Genomic DNA, 26,902 nt, shown 5'->3' with positions numbered 1-26,902 from the left:
TCAAATCACAATGTTAAAATCTGTTGTTTTGTATGCTTCGATTTTAAGAGGTATTTTGAGTAAATACAGTTTTTCATGAGTATTTTTTTTGCAGTGGTGTTATTCACAATAAAATGGTCATTGACCATTAACTTTTCCTTGTTATGCTTGAATGTATAAAACATCTCAGGGAAGACTAAAGCCTAATCAATTTTTTTCTTTTTGTTTGCATATTTATTTATTTATTTATTTATTTATTTTTTTTATTTATTTATATACTTATTTATTTATTTGTCATTCAATATTTAAAAAAAAAATATTTTTCTTTATTTCTGTATATATCTTTATTAATCTTTTATTAATTTTTGTGTTATTTATTTTTAATAAATTTATTTATTCATCTATCTTTGTGATGGTTTATTAAACTATTATGTAATGACAAGTTGGCATTGTTTTCAAAAGGGCAGTATATCAAATCACAATCTTAAGGTCTGTTGTGTTGTATGCTTCGATTTAAAGAGGTATTTTGAATAAATGCAACTTTTCATGAGTTTTTTTCATTATTTTTCATTAATTGTATTAATTTTCTGCTTTCAATGTTTAGTTCATACTCCACAAATGTATAATTCTTTTACAAACCAGTTACTTCATTTTATTGAGTTTTTATTCACAGCTGACATACTTATACATTCACTGCTGACACTATTGTTATGTTAAACATTTTGAATCAAAGTTTTTAAAATTACCAAAAAATTGTGTTGTATGTTGTAGTTTAAATTTATTGATGAATCAATTTGGTGGGATTAAGAAAATTGTCTGGGAGACTGACCTCCCATAGTGGGCAGGGAGCCACCTACTGTGTCTTCTAACCCCTATGCCTGTTTTCCAACATGCCTTCTGTCTTTGTCGTGGAAATGAGATTACTTGGCCGGAAATCCTGGCTGGGAGGGAAACAGTCAAATGTATAGTTAGAGTTTTGGGAGGTGCTATTTGTTATCTTCTAAATCATCTGTTATGCACTGTATTATTTTTGTTTTGCATATATATTATGATTTGTAAACATTTGAGTGTGTTCGTCATAGTGGGGACCTGTGCTTGTGTCAGGATAAGGCATTTAAGTGATCTCAAACTAGGAACACGGATAGTGTGCTCTTGTACTCTATACCTGTTTTCTATTTGAACCAGTTCCTCTTTTGTCTTACTTTTTCTTTGGTGCTTTGATTGCAATTCTATAGTTTTTTTACCATCCCATTTTTTTCCCTTGTAAATCATCTCTGTTATATACTGTTATTTAAAAAAAATTTTAACATATGATTTGTAAACATTTGAGTGTGCTCCTCTTAGTGGGTTCTTGTGGTGGTGTGTGGGTGAGACTTTTAGGTGATCTCAAACTTAGTACACTGATAGTGTGCTCTTGGAATCTACATCTGTTCCCTATTTGAACCATTCCCCCTTGACTTATTTTTTCCTCAAGTCCTTTTAATTGTACATCTAGAATGTTTTTGCTATCCAATTTTCTTCCTTTTTACTGGCGCTGATATGACCTAAATGTGTTGCAAGCGCCGTAAAACACTTAAAAACAAAAGCAAACAAACAAACAAAATCTGCATTTATACTAGCGAAGAATTGGGCTATATTTGTCCTAAGCGTTGTAAAAGCCCGTAGAGCAAAATCAAAACAGATGGACAGATTACACTTGATATCTACATATGCTGTCCACTTTGTCTTACCTTGTCTTAGGTACTTGTACGCACTCTCATACTCTTACTTTTAACTATCCATTAAATTTTGTTTCTATTTGTGCCGAAACGGCTTAAAGTTAAAGCGTCCTCTTACTGTTTTGTATAATGTCCAGAAACCATAATGGTTATCGTAATAGGGATGTTTTGATGATATCATGCTTTACATGATATAATTTTGTGATTAGTTATATATTTTTCTTTTACATATAAATGAACGTTACATATAAACTACTTAACATGATGAGTTTTGTGATAAGCTATATATTTTCTTTTACATATAAATGGACCTTACATTTAAAATATAGAAACAATGAGTTTTGTGATTGGTTATATATTTTTCTTTTACATATAAATGGACCTTACATTTAAAATTCTTAGTATGATGAGTTTTGTGGTATATAAATGGACATTAAATTTTCTTTGCTTTTTTTTTCGATTTAATCAAAAGCTAACTAGTGAGTTCATAAGTTTTTAGCAAAAACCTTTTGAAATTTCAGTTTTATTACTTTTATTATCCGTGTTATTATATTAATTAACAGCGATCTGCAATAAATCAAAGACAACCTAGCGGGTGGTTGGATGGGAGCATCACCCTTGAATCATATACCTATGATGTTCGCATGGGTGTACGATCCGATAGTGATGTCGTTTCTTCTTCTTTTTACTAGCCTATCCTGCTTCTTTGGTTTGTGATTGTATTTTTGACAGGGGATATTTTTTTTTCTGTAAATCTTCTGCCTGTTTGTTCTTGGTTATTTATAATTTAGCTTATGATATCTTTAGGTTATGATTTTGATTTACATTTGTACTATTTTTGTTAGATTGCTTGTTTTTTTTGTTTCAGCGGTCTCTCATATAACCTCAATTGTGTTGGAAGAGACCTAAAGCAACAAACAAACAAAGACAACCTATTTAAATGTAAAGGACTGGGTGGGGTTCCCAACCTCCCATAGTGGGCAGGGAGGTACTTGTAGTGCCTTCTATCCTCCTGTATCTGTTTTCCAATTGCTTTCTGTCTTTGTCTTGGAATGAGATTACTAAGTTTTGTCCTGATCCTGGCCAAAGTTCTTGGCTGGAACGGAAACAGTTGAATGTATAGTTATAGTTTTGGGAGACGATATTTTTTTCCTTATAAATCATCTCTCTGTTATATACTGTTATTTATTTTTATTTTTTTTTAACATATGATTTGTTAACATTTTAGTGTATTCCTCTTAGTGGGATCGTGTGCTGCTGACTGGGTGAAACATTTAGGTAATCTCAAGGTAAGTACACAGATAGTGTGCTCTTATTCTTAGAATCTACATCTGTTACCTATTTGTATCATTCCCCTTTGTCTTACTTTTTCCTCAATTCCTTTTAATTGGACTTCTAGAATGTTTTTACTATCCAATTTTCATCCTTTTTACTGGCGCTGATATTACCTAAATGTTTTGCAACAGCCGTAAAACCCTTAAAAACAAACAAACAAATGTAAAGGAAATTGCGGTTTGAAATATTTTTAGGTGGGGTGGGATCCCTGACCTCCCAGGGTGGCACTTGCTGTGTCTTCTATTTGTCCCTTACAGCTGTTTTTCAATTTGCTCTCTGTCTTTGTCTTGGAATGAGATTACTTGGTTTTGTCCTGACCAGGCAAGAGTACTTGGCTGGAAGGGGAAACAGTCAAATACATATTGTTTTGGGAGATTATGTTTTTTTCTTTGTAAATCTCTCTATATTATGTATTATTATATTTGTTATTTTGAATGTATAAAATAAACATTTGAGTGTATTCCTCTTTGTTTGATCTTTTGATTCTATCTGGATGAGACTTAATGGTGATCTCAAACTAAGTATATTGATGGTATGCTCTTGGAATCTCAGCTGATCCCTATTTGTTATTATTATTATTATTATTATTATTATTATTATTATTATTATTATTATTATTATTATTATTATTATTATTATTATTATTATTGTTATTATTATTATTATTAATATTATTATTCTTATTATTATTATTATTATTATTATTATTATTATTATTATTATTATTATTATTATTATTATTATTATTATTATTACTATTATCATTATTAATTATTGTTATTTCTGTTCATTTATATATTGAATTTAGCATAGAAACCAACGTGTAGAAGAAAACAGTGTCTTAGTGTATTTGATTTGAAAAAATATAAATCATAAATAAAGACAAAATTCAAGGAAGAAAACGCGGAGTTGAATCTTACTTTACCTTACCAGGTTTATTTGTCCACCCACTGAATGTGAGAGTGGGTGGAATTCCCATTAAGACGGGAGAACTCTGGACCCCTTAGAGTCAGTGAAGTGTTCATCGACCAACATCCTTGCTATCTATTCTATCCATCTGAATCATTTGTCTAGGTGGGGTCTTCTGGATTCTCGTGGTGTCTTCTATGTCTTCCATCTCCCAATAGCAGTTTTCTGAGTTGCTTTTATCTTTCTCTTGGAAAGAGATTTCTTGGTTTGTCCCGGCTTTGGCCGGAGTCCTTAGCTTGGAGGGAAACAGTTAAGTGTATAGTATTAGTTTTGGGAGATAATATTTTTCCCCTTGTAAATAATCTCCCTGTAATACTTTTGTTTTGTTTTGAATAGTGTTTTGTAAACATTTGAGTGCATTTCTCTTTGTGGAATCATGTGCTTGTGTCTGGATGAGACTTTAAGGTGATTTCAAATTAAGTACGCTGATGGTGTGCTCTTGGAATCTACAACTATTACCTATTTGAACCATTCTCCTTTGCTTATTCTCGTATGCTTTTTTTTTTTTGACAATCCCATTCCCTGCCTTTTAACTGGTGCTGAAATCACCTAAATGTGTTGCAAGTGCCGTAAAACCCTTAACAACAAAACAAAACACAAATCTTTTGTCCTTATTATTTTGCTTTGTGTCTTCGTCCTGCAAAAGGATCTTTTGATTTCTTTTGCACCCTATTTGTTTCTTTGTCTGAGAGAATGGATTTACCTTTTTGTGAAGAGATTATACCTATTTGTTTCATGTCTATCATCACGTCATTATGATATATTAGGTATGTCAATGTTGGGCTTTTAATTATAAATAATGCTCATTTTGTAACCATCTGACTGGGTGGGGTTCCTGGCTTCCCGTAGTGGACAGGGTGGCACTTACTGTGTCTGCTAGCCCCTAATAGCTTTTTTAGCAATTTGCTTTCTGTCTTTGTCTTGGAATGAGATTACTTGATTTTGTCCTAGCCCTTGTCGGAATCGTTGGCTGGGAGGGAAACAGTAAAATGCATAATTATTGTTTTGGGAGACGATATTTTTTTTCTTGTAGATCATCTCTCTGTTATGTAGTATTATATTGGTTATTTTGAATGTATCTGGGTGGGGTTCCTGACCTCCCATAGTGGACAGGGAGGCACTTACTGTGTCTTCTACCCCCCAATATCGGTTTTCCAACATGCTTTCTGTCGTTGTCTTGGAATTTAATAACTTGGTTTTGTCCTGGCACTGGCCGGATACCCTAGCTGGAAGGGATTCAGTCAAATGTCTAGTTTATGGGAGATGATAATATTTTTTTCCTTGTAAATCATTTCTGTTATGCACTGTATTATGTTTTATTTATATATTATATATGATTTGTAAACATTTGAGTGTAGTCCTCTTAATAGACTTGTGCTTGTGTCTGAATGTGACTTTTAGGTGATCTCAAACTAAGTACTTTGATAGTGTGCTCTTGGAATCTACATCGGTTTCCGGGTGGTTGGATGGGAGCATCACCCTTGAATCATATACCTATGATGTTCGCATGGGTGTACGATCCGATAGTGATGTCGTTTCTTCTTCTCTTTACTAGCCTATCCTGCTTCTTTGGTTTGTGATTGTATTTTTGACAGGGGATATTTTTTTTCTGTAAATCTTCTGCCTGTTTGTTCTTGGTTATTTATAGTTTAGCTTATGATATCTTTAGGTTATGAATTTGATTTACATTTGTACTATTTTTGTTAGATTGCTTGTTTTTTTTGTTTCAGCGGTCTCTCATATAACCTCAATTGTGTTGGAAGAGACCTAAAGCAACAACAAACAAACATCGGTTTCCTATTTGAACCAATTCCCCTTTGTCTTCCCTTTTCTTGGGTGCTTAATTGTAATTTTAGAACTTATTACAATCCCGTTTTCTTCCTTTTTACAGGCGCTGATAGCGGGCAGGGAGGTACTTGCTGTGTCTTCTATTCCCCTATATCTGTTTTCCAACTTTCTTTCTGCCTTTGTCTTGGAATGAGATTACTTGGTTTTGTCCTGGCCCTGGCCAGATTCCTGGCTGGGAGGGAAACAGTCAAATGTATAGTTATTGTTTTGGGAGATGATATTTTTTTTCTGTGTAAATCATCTCTCTGTTATGTATTATCTTATTCTTTTTTTTTTTTTTATTTAATCTTTTATTTATTTTGTTTTTACAATCTTAAATTACATTCAAATGCATGTATTATTTTCCCTACATCTTCCCAGAGAAAAGATGACACAGATCATGTTTGAAACTTTCAATTGTCCCGCCATATATGTCAGTATCCTGGCCGTACTCTCCCTCTACGCATCTGGTCGTACCACCGGTATCGTCCTCGACTCTGGAGATGGTGTTTCCCACACTGTACCCATCTACGAAGGTTATGCCCTCCCCGACGCCATTATGAGGATGGACTAGGCTGGTCGAGATCTCACCGACTACCTCGTGAAAATCCTCACAGAAAGAGGCTACAGCTTCTCCACCACTGCCGAAAGAGAAATCGTCCGTGACATCAAGGAAAAACTGTGCTACGTCGCTTTTGATTTTGACCAAGAAATGCAGAAGGTTGCTCAATCTTCAACTCTTGAAGAGAGCTACGAACTTCCTGACGGTCAAGTCATGACCATTGGAAACGAACGTTTCAGATGCCCCGAGGTCTTGTTCCAGCCCAACTTCATGGGAATGGAAACAGTAGGAGTCCACGAGACCACATATAACTCCATCATGAAATGTGACATCGACATCCGTAAAGATGTATATGCCAACACTGCCTTGTCAGGAGGAACTACCATGTACCCTGGTATTGCTGACCTCATACAGAAGGAGATCACCGCCCTTGCCCCACCCACAATGAAAATCAAGGTGATCGCTCCCCCTGAACGTAAATACTCTGTATGGATTGGAGGATCCATCCTCGCCTCTCTGTCTACCTTCCAACAGACGTGGATCTCAAAACAAGAGTACGACGAATCTGGCCCATCAATTGTCCACAGAAAATGCTTCTACATTATAAATTGATTCTTTTTTAAAAAAATACAATTTATTTGTTGCAAATGTAGTATAAAGAAGAATAAGATTTCGTCTGTTTGCGCTTTAAAAAAGAAAGATTCACAATTTTAGCTTTAACGATTTGCAGAACTGATTCTGACATGACTACAAAATAGTTTAATATTCTGAAATGATCATCTTTGTGGAGCTAAAATAGGATTGTAAAATGTGAAGCAGCTGTGTTGTGATGCATAAGTTGTAATGATTTTTTGCTCATTACAAGCTTTAATCAAACTGATGATCCTTTTGGATGTGTTCCAATAAACAAGATGAATAATATACAATTGTGCATATTTGTCTTTTTTGTCTTCTCTAAGTGCGTATTTATGTGAGTGTGTGAATGTGCATGTGTGTGTTTGTGTATGTGTACATGTGTGTGTGTGTGTGTGTGTGTGTGATAGTTGAATCCTTGGAAAATGTTTACTCGTATTCTCTCGCCATACTTAGGTGTAAAATGAGTACCTTGTCGTTAACAGCATTGTCTATGTCGGAAAACATTGTAATATCCCCGAACAATCGTCATGTCTTGTTGATGACCGGACTTTGACCCAAAATTAATGAAAAATCAAAAACACACCATCGACTGGATTGTGACAAATAAAATTTCAATAGCTTCCTTGACAGTCCTCGATAAGTGTTTTCGGACCATCATTTATTTGTTAACATGAACGAACAGTTTATTAAAAATCAGTTTTCTAAGGTAGGCAGATTTTCGGAATGACATCGCTAAGGGAGTCGACATTGTGCGAATGAGCGATGCTTACGACTATGGTGCTGTCTTCTCGACCCTACGTCACATTTTGGACGATCACGCCCCTCTGACGACAAGAAGAATGAGAGGAAGACGGCGCCATGGCTTAATCTCGATATTAAGGCCGCAAGAAGGAACAAACGACCGGCTGAGGGGAAATGGAGAAAAGACAAACTTCACAATTCATCTTAAGAACGCTGTTAATGTTTTAATTATAAAAGCAAAGTATAATTTTTATCGTTCTAGAATATCTAATGCCACTAATCCTAAGCAGTTAAAACATATTATATAAACGACCTTGTGGGCAAAGAAAACAAAACGAATCTTCCAACATGTAATACTAAAAAAGAATTAGCTGAAAACTTTTCAAAGTACTTTATTGGGAAAAAGAAAATAGAGAGAGGTTTGGTTTTTCAAATATTCATGTAGAAGATGATCTTTTTAAAGGAAAAGCACTGTCATGTTTTAAGGAGGTATAATGCCTTGACTTTGAAAATGTAATTCGTTCATCAAATAGTAGGGTAAGAGTAGTGACCTTGATCACATACCCACATAATTATTAAAGGAAATTTTAGATTTGCTTCTTCCCGTAATAACGGACATTATGAACCAATCATTAAGATTAGGAGAAGTGCCAACCATGTTCAAAACCGCCATGGTAATCCCTTTAATAAAAAATCAGGACTTGGTGTAAACAATTTTATAAAATTACAGACCACTGTCAAAACTGCCTTTCTTTAAGATGTTAGAAAAAACTTGTTCTTAAGCAATTGACGAACCACCTTGAATTTAGCAATATCCAGAGTCACTTTCAATCAGCTTAAAACGTAACAATCACTGGACACAAACTGCAATATTGATGGTTGTGAATGATTTAAATCACGTTATTGATAAAGGAAAATTGACGTTGCTGAATTTGCTCAACCTGTCTGCAGCCTTTGATGCAATTGATCATAAGATTTTGATACGAAGGCTGCAGGGCGTATTCGGCATTACCGGCGCTGCACTCGATTGGTTTCGGTCCTATCTTACTGACAGAAATCAGTTTGTCTCTATTGATGATGCTCAATCTGATCAACAACTACTCTTCTTTGAGATTCGTCAGGGATCTGAATTGGGTCCTGTCCGCTTCACTCTGTATACTTTTCCACTTGCGGATAAGATAAACTCTCACTGCTTAATGCATCACTTATATTTATATGCAGATGACACTCACATTTATGACCTAAGTTTTGCTAATCTTTTATCGATCAAGAAACAAAAAAAAATCTGAAAATTGCATTGTAGACGCCAAGGCATGGATGGAAGGAAATTGTTTGAGATTGAATGATGAAAAGACAAAAATGTTATTGGTTGGCAGTAAGAGAATGAGGGAAAAGGCATGTGAAGGAGGAATCAATGTAAATGGATGCTCTAGAAATTTCGTAAACCAGGTAAAAAATCTTGGAGTGTTGCTTGACAGCAATCTTACAGTGGGATGCCAGGTCAGCTCTCTGAAAAAGAAGGTATTTTTTTTTAATTAAAGAAAATTAGTAACATTTGGAAAATTATATTTAAAAAAAAAACATGCCAAAAACTGATATCTTCATTAATTATGAAACTTGACAACTGCAATTCAATTTTGTCCGGTATATCAAATGAAACATTAAAAACAATGTAAGCTTCAATTTATTGAACGAAGACAGATTATGTCCCATCATCGTTTTTGTTTATTCACTTTAACTACGCAATTCTCATATCTCTCATTCGTTCTTAGTGTTTCGTTGATAAAGGGCAAAGCCGAAACGTCCACATTATATATCTCCGTTCAATAAATTGAAGATTATATTTCATTACTTATCGTTATTTTCTTTATTTCAATCGCATATCTACGTTATTTTGGGGGGCTTTATTTTCTTTTCTTTTTCCTTTTTTGTTTTGTTTTCCCTTTTGATGAATTTTTACCGCAAATATCGTGAGATGACATTTAATACGATTCAATAGTCTGATGTCACGCCACCCGGCAACGGCGGCCATCTTGGTTCTAAACAAAGAAAATCATTTCTTTTTATTCTTCATGCTGGCTAGAACTTTTCATATGTCATGTGATCAGAATGTGTAAAAGTCAAAGCATGATCAAATTTATGTGTTTTTTTCCCTCTGGATAAGCTTTTATGCTTGCCGGGGAAATATTTCATACGGGCGTCCGCCATTGTTCCGATAGTTTAGAGCCAGTGTTACTAAGTTACTTTGCGTCATTAGGAAGGAAGTGACGTTACGACTGTTGAAGAGTATTGAAAGGGGGTGGAGGGGGGGGGGGGGCGGGGGGCGCAAAAATTTTGAAAGAAAAATACCGGGGGATGGGGGGTCTATTTGATACAGTATGGCCTACTGCCCTTGCTTTCTTATATCAAGGCTTATTTCTAAATGTAATCTATTTGTTTCTTATTCACGATGTTTATCTGAGATTCAATTATGCTGCATCTTCTGTTTTAAAGTGCTATGTCTACGGCGTATCTAAATAATATTATTCATTATCATATCTATTGTCTCTCTCAATCCATTCCAACCATGACGTATCTATAGTACTCTAGTCGGCCATGAATCCAACCCAGCTTGAGGGTTTAAGGTAAACGCGGCATTGCATAGATGTCAGCGGTTTGTCAGCTAGAAGCTGCTAGTAATAAGCAAATATCTTAAGCGCCTCCAGAACCATCAAGGTCGAAAAAAGGTATTGCATGCAGACTGACAGTCCCTCGAAGGCAATCGACAGTTGCCTAAGCACCCCAGTCTGTTGATTAGGAGGTTGACGGCAAGAAGTCGTAAGTTATTCAAATACATTACTATTAATAATAATAATAATAATAATAATAATAATAATAATAATAATAATAATAATAATAATAATAATAATATAATAATAATAATAATGACGATGATGATGATAATACTACTACTACTACTACTACTACTACTACTACTACTACTACTACTACTACTACTACTACTACTACTACTACTACTACTACTACTACTACTACTACTACTACTACTACTACTATACTATAATAATAATAATAATAACAATAATTATAGACTAATAATAATAATAATAATAATAATAATAATAATAATAATAATAATAATAATAATAATAATAATAATAATAATAATAATAATAATAATAATAATAATAATATATAATAATGATGATGATGATGATGATGATGATGATGATGATGATGATGATGATAATGATAATAATAATAATAATAATAATAATAATAATAATAATAATAATAATAATAATAATATAATAATAATAATAATAATAATAATAATAATAATAATAATAATATAATAATAATAATAATAATAATAATAATAATAATAATAATAATAATAATAATAATAATAATAATAATATTCCAAGTTTCCATCTGCACATATTTGATGCAGTTCTACCATGTCCAGTTAAGAGGCGGTTTGAGGAAATCCAGTATGTCCTGGCGTTATTGAATGCAGGCACTCTTTAATTATGTTTTCTCCTTTTGGTGTTTCCCTGTTCCACATTTCTCTCCAGTTTTCCTCCACACTGAAGTCTGCCATCAGTGATGATGATGATGATGATGATGATGATGATGATGATGATGATGGTGATAATAATAATATAATAATATATAATATATAATAATATAATAATAATAATAATAATAATAATAATAATAATAATAATAATAATAATAATAATAATAATAATAATATTTTAGTTTTTATCTAATTTGCCACCATTTGAAATACCTATTGTTGTATTGAACCTTTTCGATCACATGACACTTCAACTCCAATCGGAGTTTATTTTGGTTTGTGACATAAACATCATGGTGGCCATTCGTAGCAATCTGCTGTTCTGCAGCATTTACTCTTTTATCTCCTTTATTTATTGTTTATCAATTATACCAACTGATTCAAGCTTATGCGAAGAGACATGTGATAAAACATATCCATCACATACATATGAAAAGGTAATTTGGTTGTTCTCAGTGGAAGTTGGACGATTCGCTTGTTGCGGCCGAGGTAATCGACAAAAGAAAAAAAATAAATGACAGCTGACAGAGTGACAGCAACAGGAAATACGTTTGGAAAATCTTCACAATCGTATATTTAGATTATAAATTTTACCTATCGAGTTTCAAAAAATGATGGTCCAAAAATACAGGAAACAATCAAACTTGAAGTTGGCAAAAGTCATTTATTGTATTTGTATTTGTATACGAAGTGCTTATTATTATTACTAGAGAGGTGGGCCTTTGGCCTACCAACCTCCGCCTCCGCTGCACGTCCAACTCGCCTTGAGCATGCATTCACGTAAAATATAAAGATTTTTTAAAAAAACCTACCTCTGTTTCAAAAACTAGCATCTTTCACCTTTCTAAGAAACATTTTGATTTTTCAGAACTTTAGTTCGTTAAAAAATACCGGCCAATCTGACCCGTTGAGTCGAATGAAAACGAAATTTTGTTGTTTACACGGTTCAAAGGAAATGCCGTAAATAAGCTTTCATGGACTTCCTGTGTTGTTTTTACAGTGTCACGTGACCGTTTTGAGAAATTTGTCGTCTGCTACAAATAATTAGACCGGTAGGGGGTAGATATTTTCGTTGGAGCAGAGAAAAAGTGAGTATTATTTCTTGGACTTGTAGAGAGGCCTAGGGTCCACCAGCAGTCAAGTTTATTGAATAAAAGAAAAAAAGGCCTTTTTACTGCACTAATGCACCAAATTGCATACCTATCTATGGACACTTTGTTCCGTATCTTTTTCCCAATAAACTTTTTTAAAAACCTGGGGCCAGGGTTGCTAGTTTGGCCTCCTGGTGGCCAAATTTGAGAAATTTGGCCTTTTCCCAAGCCATTTGGCCTCCCAAAATTTGGCCTCCTGTAACCAACTTTTTGGCTTCCTCTGACTTTCCCCGTTATATCGTTTTACTCTGGTACCGGTAAAACTTATTTTATTTGGCAATCTAAATATCTAAATGCAACACGTGCTAACGCCACAGATTGCATTTGCTAATGCTTCTATATATACGAATTTTCCTTATCCTATCTAAATTGTTTAACAAATCTTAAGAGTTTTCGCGAGGCTAAGGTGGGTTTGGTGGTATTTGGGCTCCTGCCGAGGAATCTGGCTTCTTGCTATAGCTAGTTTGGTCTCTTACTCAAAAATTATCTGGCAACCCTGCCTGGCTAGGCGGAACCTTGATAACAGAAACGGGGCCAAAACGATTTCGCGAGGAATTAAAATGAAAACAATTAGGATATAATTTCAACACAACTTTTGAAATTCATCAAGGATTGTCCATTACCGAATGTTTTTTGATAGAAAACAAATGCATCTTCAAATCTAAACTGCTTTTGACGGTAAGCGGTAAGTTTTTATTTATTTTTCTGTCCAAACGAATTATTTGTCCTGGTTATAGAAGCTAAGTATTGGTAACACCGGCTCAGCTCTCTAATTAGTAACAGTAACTGTAACTTTAGTAACAGTAACAGTAAGTAATAATAGAAGATAGTAATAGTAGGCACTTAATAAATGAAAATTCAGTTTTTAAATGACAGTATAAAATCTGGTTTACTATGATGCAGTATACCATCCCAATGATAAAACTGTTTGAATTTTGTCTCTAGGTTATATTTGTATAGAAGTATAGAAGCAGAGTTATTCAATTGTTTATGCCTTAAAAAAAACACCCAAAAAATTACTATAGTAGACTATAGGAATCAGCCTGAAATTGGGCACCAGTTGACTGAAAAAACGAAAGGGGATACACCACTGAAACACTGATGCAGTGATGCCGAAACTCCGGTTTCACCGGAAAAACTCCGGTTTGGAGCAAAAAATTCCGGGCTCCGGGCAATTTCCGTCAAATTCCGGTGAGGTCAGTTTGTTCCAAGGATCCCCCCCCCCCCCTTCCAACCACCACATCATCATCACTGCCGGTGAGAAGGTAGATGTTAAACTTCGCAAGTCGATGCACATAGTGTCAGGAATGCTGGCAACAAAGCCTAGATAATGGGGCCCGATATTGGCAGCAATCCTGCACCCCTGATGTCTGGAGGGAGGTGATTACAAAGAGCTGGCTTAAACTTAATAAGATTAAAGAGAGAGGGAATGGGGATACCGATCTCAAGCACATAATGGACGGTGCTTCCCTTTCGAACCGAAATAAGTCCCGGCAACCCTTGTACTTTTACGCAGATTAAGATTCCCTGACTACGGACAGAGAAACATACGAGATGGTAGTCGGTTTGGACAAATTCATCCCTCGAGGGGGCGGGGACATACACGCCTCTAAACTACGTGAGAAGTTGCCAGGCTTCGTCACCAGTAAGAGTAGACACTGGGTGGTAGCGAATCGGCTTCGGTCAAGAACCTGCCTGATGGCAAAATCGCTTCATCATTGGGGACTCTCCACCTGTCCAACATGTACCCGATGTAGAAAAGAACCCGAAACCGCAGAGCATCTAGTTGAATGGTGTGTTGTGACGAAGCTTCCGGGCAGGTTTGTGACAATGCACGAGTGCAGTAAACAATTTGCTGATTGGGTCGATCATCATTACTGTGCCTGTGACAATGGGGTAAAGCGCTATATAAATGCCATTTATTATTATTTATTATTATTACTATAGTAATAGTAGTGTGAGCACATTAGAACCTGCGGCTGCCTTGAGCATGCCTTTACGTTAAAGTTAAAGACAAATGTTTTTGAAAAAAACCTCCATCTGTTACAAAAACTTGCATCTTTCAAATTTCTATGAAACATTTTGATTTTTCATAACTTTAGTTCGTTAAAAAATGCTAGCCCTATCTGACCCGTTGAGTTGACTCAATACGATATTTTGTTGTTTACATGGTTTAAAGGAAGTACTGACAATTAGCATTTCCAGACTTCCTGTGTTGTGCTTACACTGTCACATGACTGTTTTGAGAAATTTGTCGTCTTCTACAAACAATTAGACCTGTCAACAGTAGATATTACGGAATTATAGTTATACGCCGAAGCAGACTGACCGATCGACTTACCGAACATGTGATCAATTTTTTCTCGCGTCCTCTCGTCTAATCTCGTCACTCCGGAATAGAAAGAGGAGGCGGAGCTTATATGATATAATGCAATGAAAGTTCTGTCCGATGACGGGTGGGGGGATATCACCTCTCCAAAACTTACCTTATTATATGAGATCTTGAGATTCTTATCCAATCATTGATTGCTCGTTTGACAGTTCGCTTGTGAACAGTTAGGAGATCATCTCTTGATTTATGGGCAGGCGGCTTTGCGTAAAGGCGATGAGTGTTGTATACATAAAAGAGTACCGCTGACCGATGGGTAAATAGTGGTTGTGTAACCCAAAAGCCCTGCCGACTCGACTGCAAGGTCTTGTATGCAATAGTTGCGTCACCATCTCAACGCTCAGGAATTAATTAGTGAGGCAGGACTCTCAGTATATATATATATATTAAAAAACAAACAACACTTTTGAATCACACGAGATACATCAGTGTGCTCATCGCATTGGGAATTGAAAAATGAGATATAAATCAAGAAAACCAACCGGAAAATAAAGAAACTATCATTAAATTTTTTAAAAATTGAGCAATATTTTTTTCAAAATCAATCTACTAGAAAATTTTTTTATTTCTAAACCTATTTTTGTGAAACAAAGATAAATGTTCTCCTTTTTGCAAGCTGATTCAAACAATGTGGTTTTCAAATTTATTGTACACGTAATCATTTGGAAGCTACAGAGAAAATTGTTTTTGTGTAATCCCTTTCACACACACCCGCGCGCGCGCACACACACACACACACAAACATATACAAACAATACACAAACAATACACATCCCTGGTCATCTATTGCTTATATTATTAATGTTAATGTATACATCCCATGCTGATTGTCACTACCCACCCCACAACCATTTCCACCATCCAAGTACCAGCGGCCTTTTCTCTTTGATTTCGTATCATGGTCTACCCGAAGTCCCACACCTCGGTCGTTTGTGGGTCAAACTCCCCCTCCCCCCTCCCCCCACCTTCCCCCGTAATCAATTTATAATTTTCTCTCTGTATAGAGCGCCACATGCACAATTATATACTATTGAATGACACTGACCTTGCCCCTCCCCTAACAGATGGTAAGGGGAGGCCTGAGGTAGTCTCCATTCTTTCCTTCTCCGTTTCTTGTCAGCTGAAGCTAACAGCAAACCAAGCTATCCTCTAACACGTGACCTTAGATCCGATGCTGCATACCGCTTGAGAGTCTTCACTATCCAGATCTCGTTCATGAGAAGGCTATATCCGTTCGGGTTCGGCGTTCGGCGTCTCGTTTGGCCCGATTTCGTTAAAAGCCTAGTGACCCAAACTTTTCAGGCATCTTTATCAATACTTTCAGATTTCATAAGAAAAATATGAATCTTTTTGTCCCCCAAGATTTCCTTAGTAGGTACTCTTGGAGTGATCTTTGGCTTAGATTGAGATAAAAGACTACTATTAGAATTTTGGAAACCTCAGTAATGAAAGATTATTAACATGGATGCACCAAAAACACCCACTGAATCAGCATCATTCAGTTGTTCACTTTGAAACTTTTCAAATGAAAATAGACCTTATGAAAATGTAGATATGCGGTGGTGTATACACCCCTTTTAAAAACCGGTACAGAAATTCTCACCCCTTTTCAAGTTACGAATTATATATAAGATAAACTTTAAAAAATAGTGCAATGCGTCCTATGAATAGAATTAAAAAAAAAAAAAAAATAAAATTCCCTTTATTCATCCCATAGGGGAAATTTTTTTCTAGGGTCTATTCCAAAGGAAGACTGGAATAGTCCAGGCATCAGCTACAGTGCAGTGCCACAAATTGAGCTAGGGCGAAGTGACTTGCTCAAGGCCATACAGCATAGCGGCAGGTGATTGAACTCGGTACTTTTCGGGTACGAAGCAAAGACCATACCGCTGAGCCACGCTGCCCCCATGAAGCCACAGAGAGCTGATATCCTGAATTACTATTTATACTTAGAATGCTAGAAAATATAAGCAAAAATATATGGATAAAGTATTTGATCAAGGATTGGAATTTAACTCCTCAGAGTTTGTCAGTAGACTGCTGTGGCAGAGGATGTCGGCTTTTCTCCATTATTGAACTTGTTGGAGAGGAAGATGGATTAAATGGAACACTCCATTCTTGCCATGACAGTAAGTTAATGAAATAACGCCATTTAAATTCAAAGATTAATCAATATTCCACCACTCTGTATGGATACATATTATAAAGGTGTTCACAAAATCTGGATACATGGGTCATTTCGCTTTCTATTTTATCTATTTATTTATTCATTTTTATGTTATATTGGCTGAATTACACTTCTCCTCACTGGATTAAAGTGAAAGATGTTTTATGATGTGATCCCCTCATGCACCAGGCTTTTTCTTTCAGGTGTATGCTATAAAAAGTCTCTTGATGAAATTATAGATTTAATCCCTTTGAGAGAACCCATTACCAGTCAGTTTTCTGAAAATGCCGACAATGCAAACCTGGTCTAACAAGTTCACAGAATTTTGCAAAATGCATTAAATCATTAATATGATGGAAATCAAGTTGATTGAATTAAAAAAAATATCAACATCCTTAATTTTAAAAGAAATTGTTTTAATAATTTAATCTAAGGTTATGTTGTGATTTTATTTTTATTTTTTTTCCATTTCACTGATTTAGTAGCCAGCCATCTAAGGGAGAAAAATATAAGGCAGAATTAGAATAAGCCATTCTCTTGTATAATTTGTATCCTGATGGAGTGAAAATTCTGTAAGTGTTGTTGTTATCATCTAAAAGGTTCTCATGAGAACTAATTATTTTAAAAGGATTAATATTAGAAATAACATGACTATATATATATATATATATATATATATATATATATATATATATATATATATATTTATGAATGTTGGTGGGTACATGTAGGTACGAGAGTGCTCGATGACGTTGGTTAGAGATAATGTAAAATAAAATGGAGTCACTCCTGAAACATGTGTTTCTGTGGTCATTATCCAGTTCTTCAGTCGGCGGCATACTTTTCCGTAGAATAGTATGCCACCAACTTAAGAACTGGATAATGGATAATATATATCTGGTATTTTCAGATTGTCGTGAGGCATACCATGGAAATGAGGAAGAGAGTAAAGCATGCATTCTAGGTTGCAATAGCCAACGGCCTTTCACTGAAAAATTTGAGCATGTGAGTCAGCAAAATATCTTCTATCCCTCCTCCTCTTCCCCCTCCTCCTCCCTTCTTCTTCTTCTTCTTCTTCTTCTTCTTCTTCTTCTTCTTCTTCTTCTTCTTCTTCTTCTTCTTCTTCTTCTTCTTCTTCTTCTTCTTCTTCTTCTGCTTCTTCTTCTACTTTCTGCAAAAAGCTCAACCTTAGTTTTTCAATAGATATATGGTTTGATATGGCAGGTGACAATCATAACATCTAGTAGTGTTTCTAATTATTACTGAAACCAATTTATTAAACCATTGACTTTCTTTTCTTGTCATCTTATCAACATTTTAATATTTTCATTTGAACCTCGATCAGTGTTATCATGATTATTTTTTATGTTTAGTTTTGCCAGCTAATCTCTGGTTTGTATAAAAATCCCATTAAACTATAAAACTAAAGTCTATGCCAGATCTTGATGTCTGTCTCGAAGGGATTGAACTGATAAAAAAAAAACAACAACAAAAAAAAACAAAAAACACTTAAATTGTGACAAGAGCAAAGTTATTAAAAGATAGATTGTATTTATTTTTATTAGGTTTTATCATTGTTTGAGAAAGAGTAGAACCTGTATTGTTCTGTGTAGTAGTAATAATAATAATAATAATAATAATAATAATAATAATAATATGTCTTTATTATCCTCAAAATAGTTTCATTTGGTTACACATTTATAACAATACAATATTATGAAGATTATACATGGCGTAATATATTGACATATAGTACACACGCGCATGCATGCACACTAATAATAACATCGTAATCACCATCACCATTATCATCATCAACAACATGTACATGTGTATATATTTGTTCCTTTTTGAAACTGATTTATCCTCATTTTCTTAAACCATAAACTGCCTCGTTTTATTTAGGATTTTCTTTGTGATGTTGTAAGAGATTAAAGAATAGTTCTAAACACTTAATCCTGTTTTTTTTTTTTGTTTTTTTTTTTTCATCTAAACCTTACTACTTTTAACATGTTTAAAAAATGTTAAAGTTTATTAAGCTAAAGGAATATAAAGAGACAGACATGGAGCTTTATACCAATCCATCCACAAACAGAATATTCTAGATAGAGTCTTTTTGTATAGTTTAAATTGTTCTTGAATTAAAAAGTGTATAGCTAGGTGTATGCAACTGATAACTCAGAATAGCAATTAGACTTAGTTGTAATCATTTCCTTGCTTAAAATAACATATTGCTGAATTGGTTTTTCAAAGGGATCGTATTTAATTAATTGACTTTTTCCATCCCATCCCACCCAATCAGCTGCTCTCTCCCAGCTGGGCCCATTTGGATAGTGGTATGGGAGACATGATGTACCCTTTACTGTACATGCATGATGTCTACAGCAATATGATAGAAAAAGCCCGGCACCACATGTCTGTGTCCTGGTCCTTTTTCATGCAGGATGGCACAGGACGACTTGTTGTCGTTAAATCACAACCTCACATGATTAATCTAGACCAGGCACAAGATTTTGATGGTAAGAATCCAAGATTGAAAAAGTTATGTCATGGAAACTGCAATATTACTCAAATGATCATATTTAAACTTGGAGGTTCGGGTGCAGCACACATTGCTCAGCTTCAGAATTCAACCAGGAATGGTTTGTGGTTTTGCCCTCATCTAGTGGAATAAGAATAATGAAGGGTTTTCAAGTAATTTGAATGACATGTTTTAAGAGGGGCATGTCATTTGATATTTAATTTAAATACTAATTTGTTTAGCAGAGATTTTTCTTGTATTTCTAAATGATTTGCTTTAGAGTAAGGAAACTGAAACATAATGCTAAAAAAAAAACAACATTTCACAACAGTCAATATTTTAAAAATTCATTTTAGTCATTTTGACAAGGTAATGAAGAAAAATATCTTAAATACAAGGAAAAATATTGATATTGCATTATTAGACGAAAAGACTTTTTTTCTTTCAGAATAATTTTAATGTTTTGCAAAAAATAAATAAATGAAAATTGACAATGTTTGACTCATAATTACTTAATGACCACAAAAGGAGTGACATTTATGTTGAAATCAAATTGATTTTCATATATCTCCCTTTTTTGCAAGTCTTTCTCTAGCTCTGGTTTTAAACATCTATTATCAAGCACATCGCTTCGAATTTCTGTTGTTTAAATCAATCAGATTTATTTTTTATTTGTTTAATTTTGATAAGTTGCCCCACTTTCTTCCTCCCCTCCTCCATTCTCTTTCTCTCTCTCTCTCTCTCTCTCTCTCTCTCTCTCTCTCTCTCTCTCTCTCTCTCTCCCCCTCTCTCTCTCGGTTAAACCATGGATTTCTCTCTGTGTTATCTTCTTCTCCTTTCTTTCTCCCTCTCTTTGTTCCTCCTTAGCCCCCTCTCCCCCTTCTTTCAATCTCCTCCTTTTCTTTTGTCCATAGTTCTTAAAAACAGAAGATTTTCACCCCCTATTTCATGAAAGCCAAATTTTTTCTTTGTTTTAATTCCCCCTCAGATTATTCTTTCTATCGGGGCACCAGTGCTGGTCTGGAAACCAACATTGAAGCATCTGACAACACTGCGACAGAAATGCTCAAACATTCCCAGCTTAAGGCAGCAAGGAGTCTAGGAGATGTAACACAGGTGTGTAATTGTTGAGTATTTAGCACTAATGAAATACTGGTTGAAACACACACACACACACACACTCTCTCTCTCTTTTTCTTTTTTCTCTCTCTCTCTCTCTCTCTCTCTCTCTCTCTTTTTCTTTTTCTCTCTCTCTCTCTCTCTCTCACTCTCTCTCTCGCTCTCTCTCTCTCTCTCTCTCTCTCTCTCTCTCTCTCTCTCTCTCTCTCTCTCTCTCTCTCTCTCTCTCTCTCTCTCTCTCTCTCTCTCTCTACACACACACACACACATGTCATTCAAGACGTAGCCCAATTGACATTTGAAAAAAAATGAATGCAGACATTGAAAAGTCTTTAATTTCTTTGCATAATTTGTCGACATTCATTTATAAAATCTTTTCAATAACTATAAAAATATTATATATCCATTTTTATCTCCACTACTATAGAAATTTAATAGACAGCTGTCATTGTGCAGTGGTACCAACACTATTTAAAAAATGCGTATTCTTACTTAAACACAATAATTTGTTTCTTGACCCGGAAGTTCATATAGGAAATAGAGCTGTGGTGGGCCACTGGAACAGCTCACTGTCCACAAGACCCTCGTGGCAAAGCGATTCATCGAGTATTAAATTGGAACTCGGAACTGTATCGTTTTCAAACCAATTCACATCCAATAGCTAGTAAATAAGCGACCTGATGTCTTAGTTTTGATTGGACAAAAGAGAAAACAATTCACAATCCGAACAGGAAATTCCGTTTTACCGTGAGATTGGAGGGATAGGGGGTGAAGGGAGGGGCAGGAGAAAGACGAAAGAGAGAACGGTCGCCTGATGACGTACATGGGAGCATCATGGGTGCTTGACGTGCAGGTGTTTTAACCCGTTAACAGCAAAGCTGATTTTTTGTTTTCAGAAAAGCGTTTCTTTTCTTTTATCTTTATTATTGTTAATGGAGAATAAAGCGTTTCCACCAAGAGAGCTGTAAAGTCTTGCGACTCAGACTTTAATTATCTATAATCACATAGTCGTTACTTGTCTTTTGATGAATATGGGAAGATCTGGTGTTGGGTCAAAGTAAGATCAAATTTCGTCTTCAAAGGGTTATATTGCTACCACTTCTCTCTCTCTCTCTCTCTCTCTCTCTCTCTCTCTCTCCCCCCCCCCCCCCCCACCCCTTTTATTTTCATTTTTTCAACTCAGTATTGTTGATTACTATTTATTGTTATATGATTAACAAGTGAGGTAGGAGTGTCACAGGATACTGGACGGTGTGTCTAGTGCAGTTAAACCCTTTGCCAGTGACACTGATTTTTTGTTTTCAAATAATAGTTTCCCTTAATATTGTTTTTCATGCAAAATAAAACCATCATAAGAGCTTACTTTAAGAATATCACGACTTGGTGTTCATTTAAGTTTTTGATGAAAACGGTAAGATTTTCTTTTGGGTCCAAGTAAGATTGAAATCCACCTTTGAAAGGTTAAGTGTTTGGGTTTTAAAAATTATTTTTTTTGTTTCAAATGCAGCTTGCTGTTACTTCTTTTTTTTTCCTGATTGGCAAGTGCTCATTATACTTACCAGCATGTCTTGCACACACAAAACGATACATCTAGGTCACAAAACGATACATCTAGGTCACAAAACGATATATCTAGGTTTCATTTGTGCCGTGACAGCAAACCAATCCGAGTGGCTCGGAGTTCGAAAGACTTTGACTTCAGAGACTTGGTATTTGCAAGAACCTTATAAACCAATTCTCGTCCCAACTTTAATAGGAAGTTAAATGTAATATTAACTGGCTGGGTCATATCAGATTATATGTGGATTGGGAAACTCAATACTATTTATATAGTCTTTGCAACACATTAAGGTCATATCAGCGCCAGTTATATGGTCTTTAAAGTTATTCATTGATTTAAATATTGATAGTATGGTTTAGCGCTAATTATCGTTTTTGTAGGACTGAGCATTAAGTCGGAAGATTAAGACTGAGCATTTTATCGAAATCTTACTCATTTTGGCTCTTTATTGTACATATTTTCATGGTCTATGGTTGGCAACACTGATTGTGCATCTAATCAAATTTCATAGAGATTCTCACATCTCTCATTTATTCTTAGTGTTTCATTCATCGTTGAAAAAAGAGAAACCTGAAAGATCCGTATTATTTATCTTCATTTAATAACTTGTAGCTTCCATTTCATTTCCTATTATTTATTTCTTCAAGAAGCAACATTTTCATTATGCCTCAACTGCCATGGTTTGCTGAGATTGAGACAATCATTTTATTGCTGCAAAAGCTTATATTTTAATTTACAGCCCTGTCATTTACAGGTACCAGGGAACAGTGACTGGCTGAGTTGCATTGCCCGTAAAACTGGTATCCCTCGCCTCCTCCTGTGCATCCTTATCCTGCTGAGTGCTGTGGCCATGATTTGGTTATGTATGTCAGCAGCTGTCACTTCCCCAGACCATAAGGTCTTACAGCAAGTAAGCATTTTTGTATGTTCTCGTTGATATTGGTTTGTTCCATTTTGGAAGAATTATAATTTTCTTTATATTTTATAACTCATAGAGATTAAGCATGCTTTCAATTTGGCTACATTTTTCAACACATGGTTACAAAAAGGGTTACACTGGTGAAACTGCTATGATACTTATTGTATATCATATATCACTTAGAAATATATAAACATGTATATGAAACTAACCAGAAAATTTGATGCCTTTTGTTTTAGTCTTATTTTGCTATTTATATTTTTCAATTTGATTTATTTTTTTTTAAAACCAGAACCTGAGTGTGATAAAGTACGATCTGAATTATTTAAAGAATCTGGAAGAGAAAAAGGGCATCAAGGGTATTCACCCCCAGGACTTTGTGGAAGCTCATCCCCTACCTGCTAAATTACGCATTGAGCAGATTTAGATGATGAATGTTTTATTGATTGTCTTGGGTTGTGTTGTTCGATATTTTCTTTTTCCTTTTAAAATAATTTTCATTCTGAGAAAAATTGTTATCTGTTTGAATATCATGTATGTATTATTGAATTGAAACTAAGCATTCAACATACTGTACTCTTTTGAACTTATTTATCTCCTTGTTCTTTCGCACTTATTTTATATAAAGATTCCTGGATCTTACAAATTTTTTTTTTTTTTTAATGAAGGATTTTTAGCTCTTCATATTAATTTTCATTAGTTTATTCATAAATTAATATTTGCAAAGCACTTGTTATCGGGAATTTGTGTTGCATTTGTTTGTAACTTTGGTATTTCTACAATAGTGGCTGAGCTTTCTGTAGTTTAAACTTCATTTTCCTTCATTCCTCGATGGCAATGATTTTAAAAATTGATTAACTCTTATATTTTCAATATATTTATATATTAATATAATTGGGTAATCTTACATCTGATGAATTGGATGATGTGTGGTGGTTAATACTTGATATATATGTTGTATATTGTGCTTTTCATCATATAGTTAATGTTTTTATTATACTTAAACGTATGTTTTATGAAATAAATTATCATGTCTTTTTTCCTTTATCAAAACAAGAATTTTCTTGTTCAGGCTTTGTCATTGGAAGAAAAAATAAGAAGAAAATTTTGATCCCATTTGATTGGGTTCTTAATAGCAAATAGCAATTGTTTATATAGAATAAACCAAAGTGCTACTATCTAGTGCATACTGTAGATATTTCATCTACTTAATTAATACAAGGGAACTGCATTTTATAATTCTTTAGATAGAAATGTGTTTTTATGACAGCATCTCCTGTTGCAATTAGTGATTAATAAATGTAACTTTATAGCAGTGATGCCAAAGCTCCGGTTTCACCGGAAAAAACTCCGGTCTGGAGCAAAAAATTCCGGGCTCCTGGCAACTTCCGTCAAATTCCGGTGAGGTCAATTTGCTCCAAGGATACCCCCCCCCCCCCCCCTTCCAACCACCACATCATCATCATTACCACTAGTATTACAACCATCATCACCACCACTACTACTGCAACCACCACCACATCATCATCACTACCACTACTACTACAACCACCACTACCACATAATCTTCACGACCTCTACTACTACAACCACCACCACATCATCATCACTACTACTACAACCACCACCACTACATCGTCATTACCACTACTACTACAACCACCACCACCACATCATCATTACCACTACTACTACAACCACCACCACCACATCATCACCACCACTACTACTGCAACCACCACCACATCATCATCATTACCACTACTACTACAACCACCACCACCACCACATCACCATTACCACTACTACTACAACCACCACCACCACATCATCACTACCACTACTACTACAACCACCACTACTACTACAACCACCACAACCACATCATCATTACCGCTACTACTACAACCACCACCACCACCACATCATCACTACCACTACTACTACAACCACCACTACCACATCATCACTACCACTACTACTACAACCACCACAACCACATCATCACTACCACTACTACTACAACAACCACCACCACCACATCATCACTACCACTACTACTACAACCACCACAATCACATCATCACTACCACTACTACTACAACCACCACCACATCACTACCACTACTACTACAACCACCACCACATCACTACCACTACTACTACAACCACCACCACCACCACATCATCACTACCACTAATACTACACAACCACCACCACAACATCATCATCACTACCACCACTACTACAACCACCATAACCACCACATCATCATCGCTACCAATACTACTACAACTACCACCATCACCTCATCTTCATCACTACCACCACTACTACTACTACAACCACCACCACCACATCATCATCATCACTACCACTGCTACTACAACCACCACATCATCATCACCATCACTACTACTACTACTACTACTACTACTGCTAATGCTACTACTATACTACAACAACAACCACTACAATATCATCATCACTACCACTACTACTACAACCACCAGCACCACATCATCATCACGACCAGTACTACTACAACCACCACCACCACATTATCATCACTACCACGACTACTACTACAACCACCACCACATCATCATTACCATTACTACTACAACCACCACTACCACATCATCATCACTACCATTTGTACTACAACCACCACCACCACATCAACATCACTACCACCACTACTACAACCACCACCACATCATTATCATCACGACCACAACTACTACAACCACTATACCACCACCACATCATCATCACTACAACTACTACTTCAACCAGCACCACCACCATATCATCATCACTACCACCACTACCTCAACCACCACCACCACCATATCATCATCACTACCACTACAACTACAACATCAACCACTATCACATCTTCATCATCTCTACCACTATTACTACAACCACCAACACCACATCATCCTCACTACCACCAGTACTACAATCTCTACCATTAGGTTTTGGCGCTTTACTTCATTTGAAATAAGGAAATTTTGGGATTGTAATTTGCAATGTGTTTATGTATCATAATATACACTGTAATTCTAATCAGTTATCTATTTAGAACTATACAATATGTAAGCACAATGCCAAATATCGTTCCAATTCCTTTTTTTTTTGTACGCGGAAATTCCTCTTTCGGCGTTGAAATTCCTACGAGTGGTGGCTGAAACTCCTGTGAGCCAAATTCAAAGTTGGCATCTCTGTTTATAGTCATTGGGCATACGGATAGAATTTAAGTATATAATCTGAACTTGAATTCAACCTTCATTGAAAGATTGTAGAACTATAAGATTATTCCTATTCAAATTGAAAATAAAGCCTCCATAGCATCATGTATTTTTTGCTTGCAAATGATATGGGATATGAATTTGCCTCTTTGCACCTTTTGAAGGATAATCAACTTTTTAGAAAATATGAATTACACGTGAAATCTAGGAGAAGATATTTCAATTTTGGTAAGCACTCAGTGGGAAATTTTAAGAAAAACAAATAGGTTGAAAAAATAACTTAAACTGCTACCTTGAAAGTCTTTTATATCTGTTTTCTATTTGTCATTGTGTCATCCAATTTATATTTCCTACTCAGAAGACATTAAGGTTTTATTTTTTGAAATATTATTCTTTACTCGTACTTGTACAATGTAAATATGAATCTACCTACTCTGTATGCTATTATTTATTTGTTTCTTTCAATC

General features: G+C 35.2%; 1 protein-coding gene and 1 pseudogene across 2 annotated transcripts; both read left to right on the top strand.

Annotated features, from left to right (window-relative positions):
* The first annotated feature begins 6,049 nt into the window (after positions 1–6,049).
* LOC144971818 (actin-3-like) lies at positions 6,050–7,131 on the top strand (annotated as a pseudogene).
* Positions 7,132–11,603: 4,472 nt separating this feature from the next.
* LOC144971808 (transmembrane protein 59-like) lies at positions 11,604–26,698 on the top strand. 2 transcript variants are annotated; one of them, XR_013645184.1, is made up of 8 exons: positions 11,604–11,787; positions 16,914–17,019; positions 17,968–18,062; positions 19,360–19,576; positions 20,567–20,694; positions 23,013–23,168; positions 23,470–24,492; positions 26,419–26,698. XR_013645184.1 is itself a non-coding variant. In XM_078912888.1 (7 exons), the coding sequence occupies exons 1-7, from the start codon at positions 11,644–11,646 to the stop codon at positions 23,602–23,604; spliced, it is 981 nt and encodes a 326-aa protein (XP_078769014.1). In that variant the 5' UTR covers positions 11,622–11,643; the 3' UTR covers positions 23,605–24,971. The 2 variants fall into 2 exon arrangements, 1 of the variants encoding a protein (XP_078769014.1); XM_078912888.1 differs by lacking the exon at positions 26,419–26,698 and having other exon boundaries at positions 11,622–11,787; positions 23,470–24,971.
* Positions 26,699–26,902: the final 204 nt, after the last annotated feature.

Source organism: Berghia stephanieae, chromosome 1 (assembly GCF_034508935.2).
Source record: "Berghia stephanieae isolate SIO BIC M18660-M18661 chromosome 1, UCSD_Bste_1.3, whole genome shotgun sequence".
Taxonomy (NCBI): Eukaryota; Metazoa; Mollusca; class Gastropoda; order Nudibranchia; family Aeolidiidae; genus Berghia; species Berghia stephanieae.
Note: the sequence above shows the minus strand (reverse complement) of the source record. Positions and strands in the feature narration are given on the sequence as shown.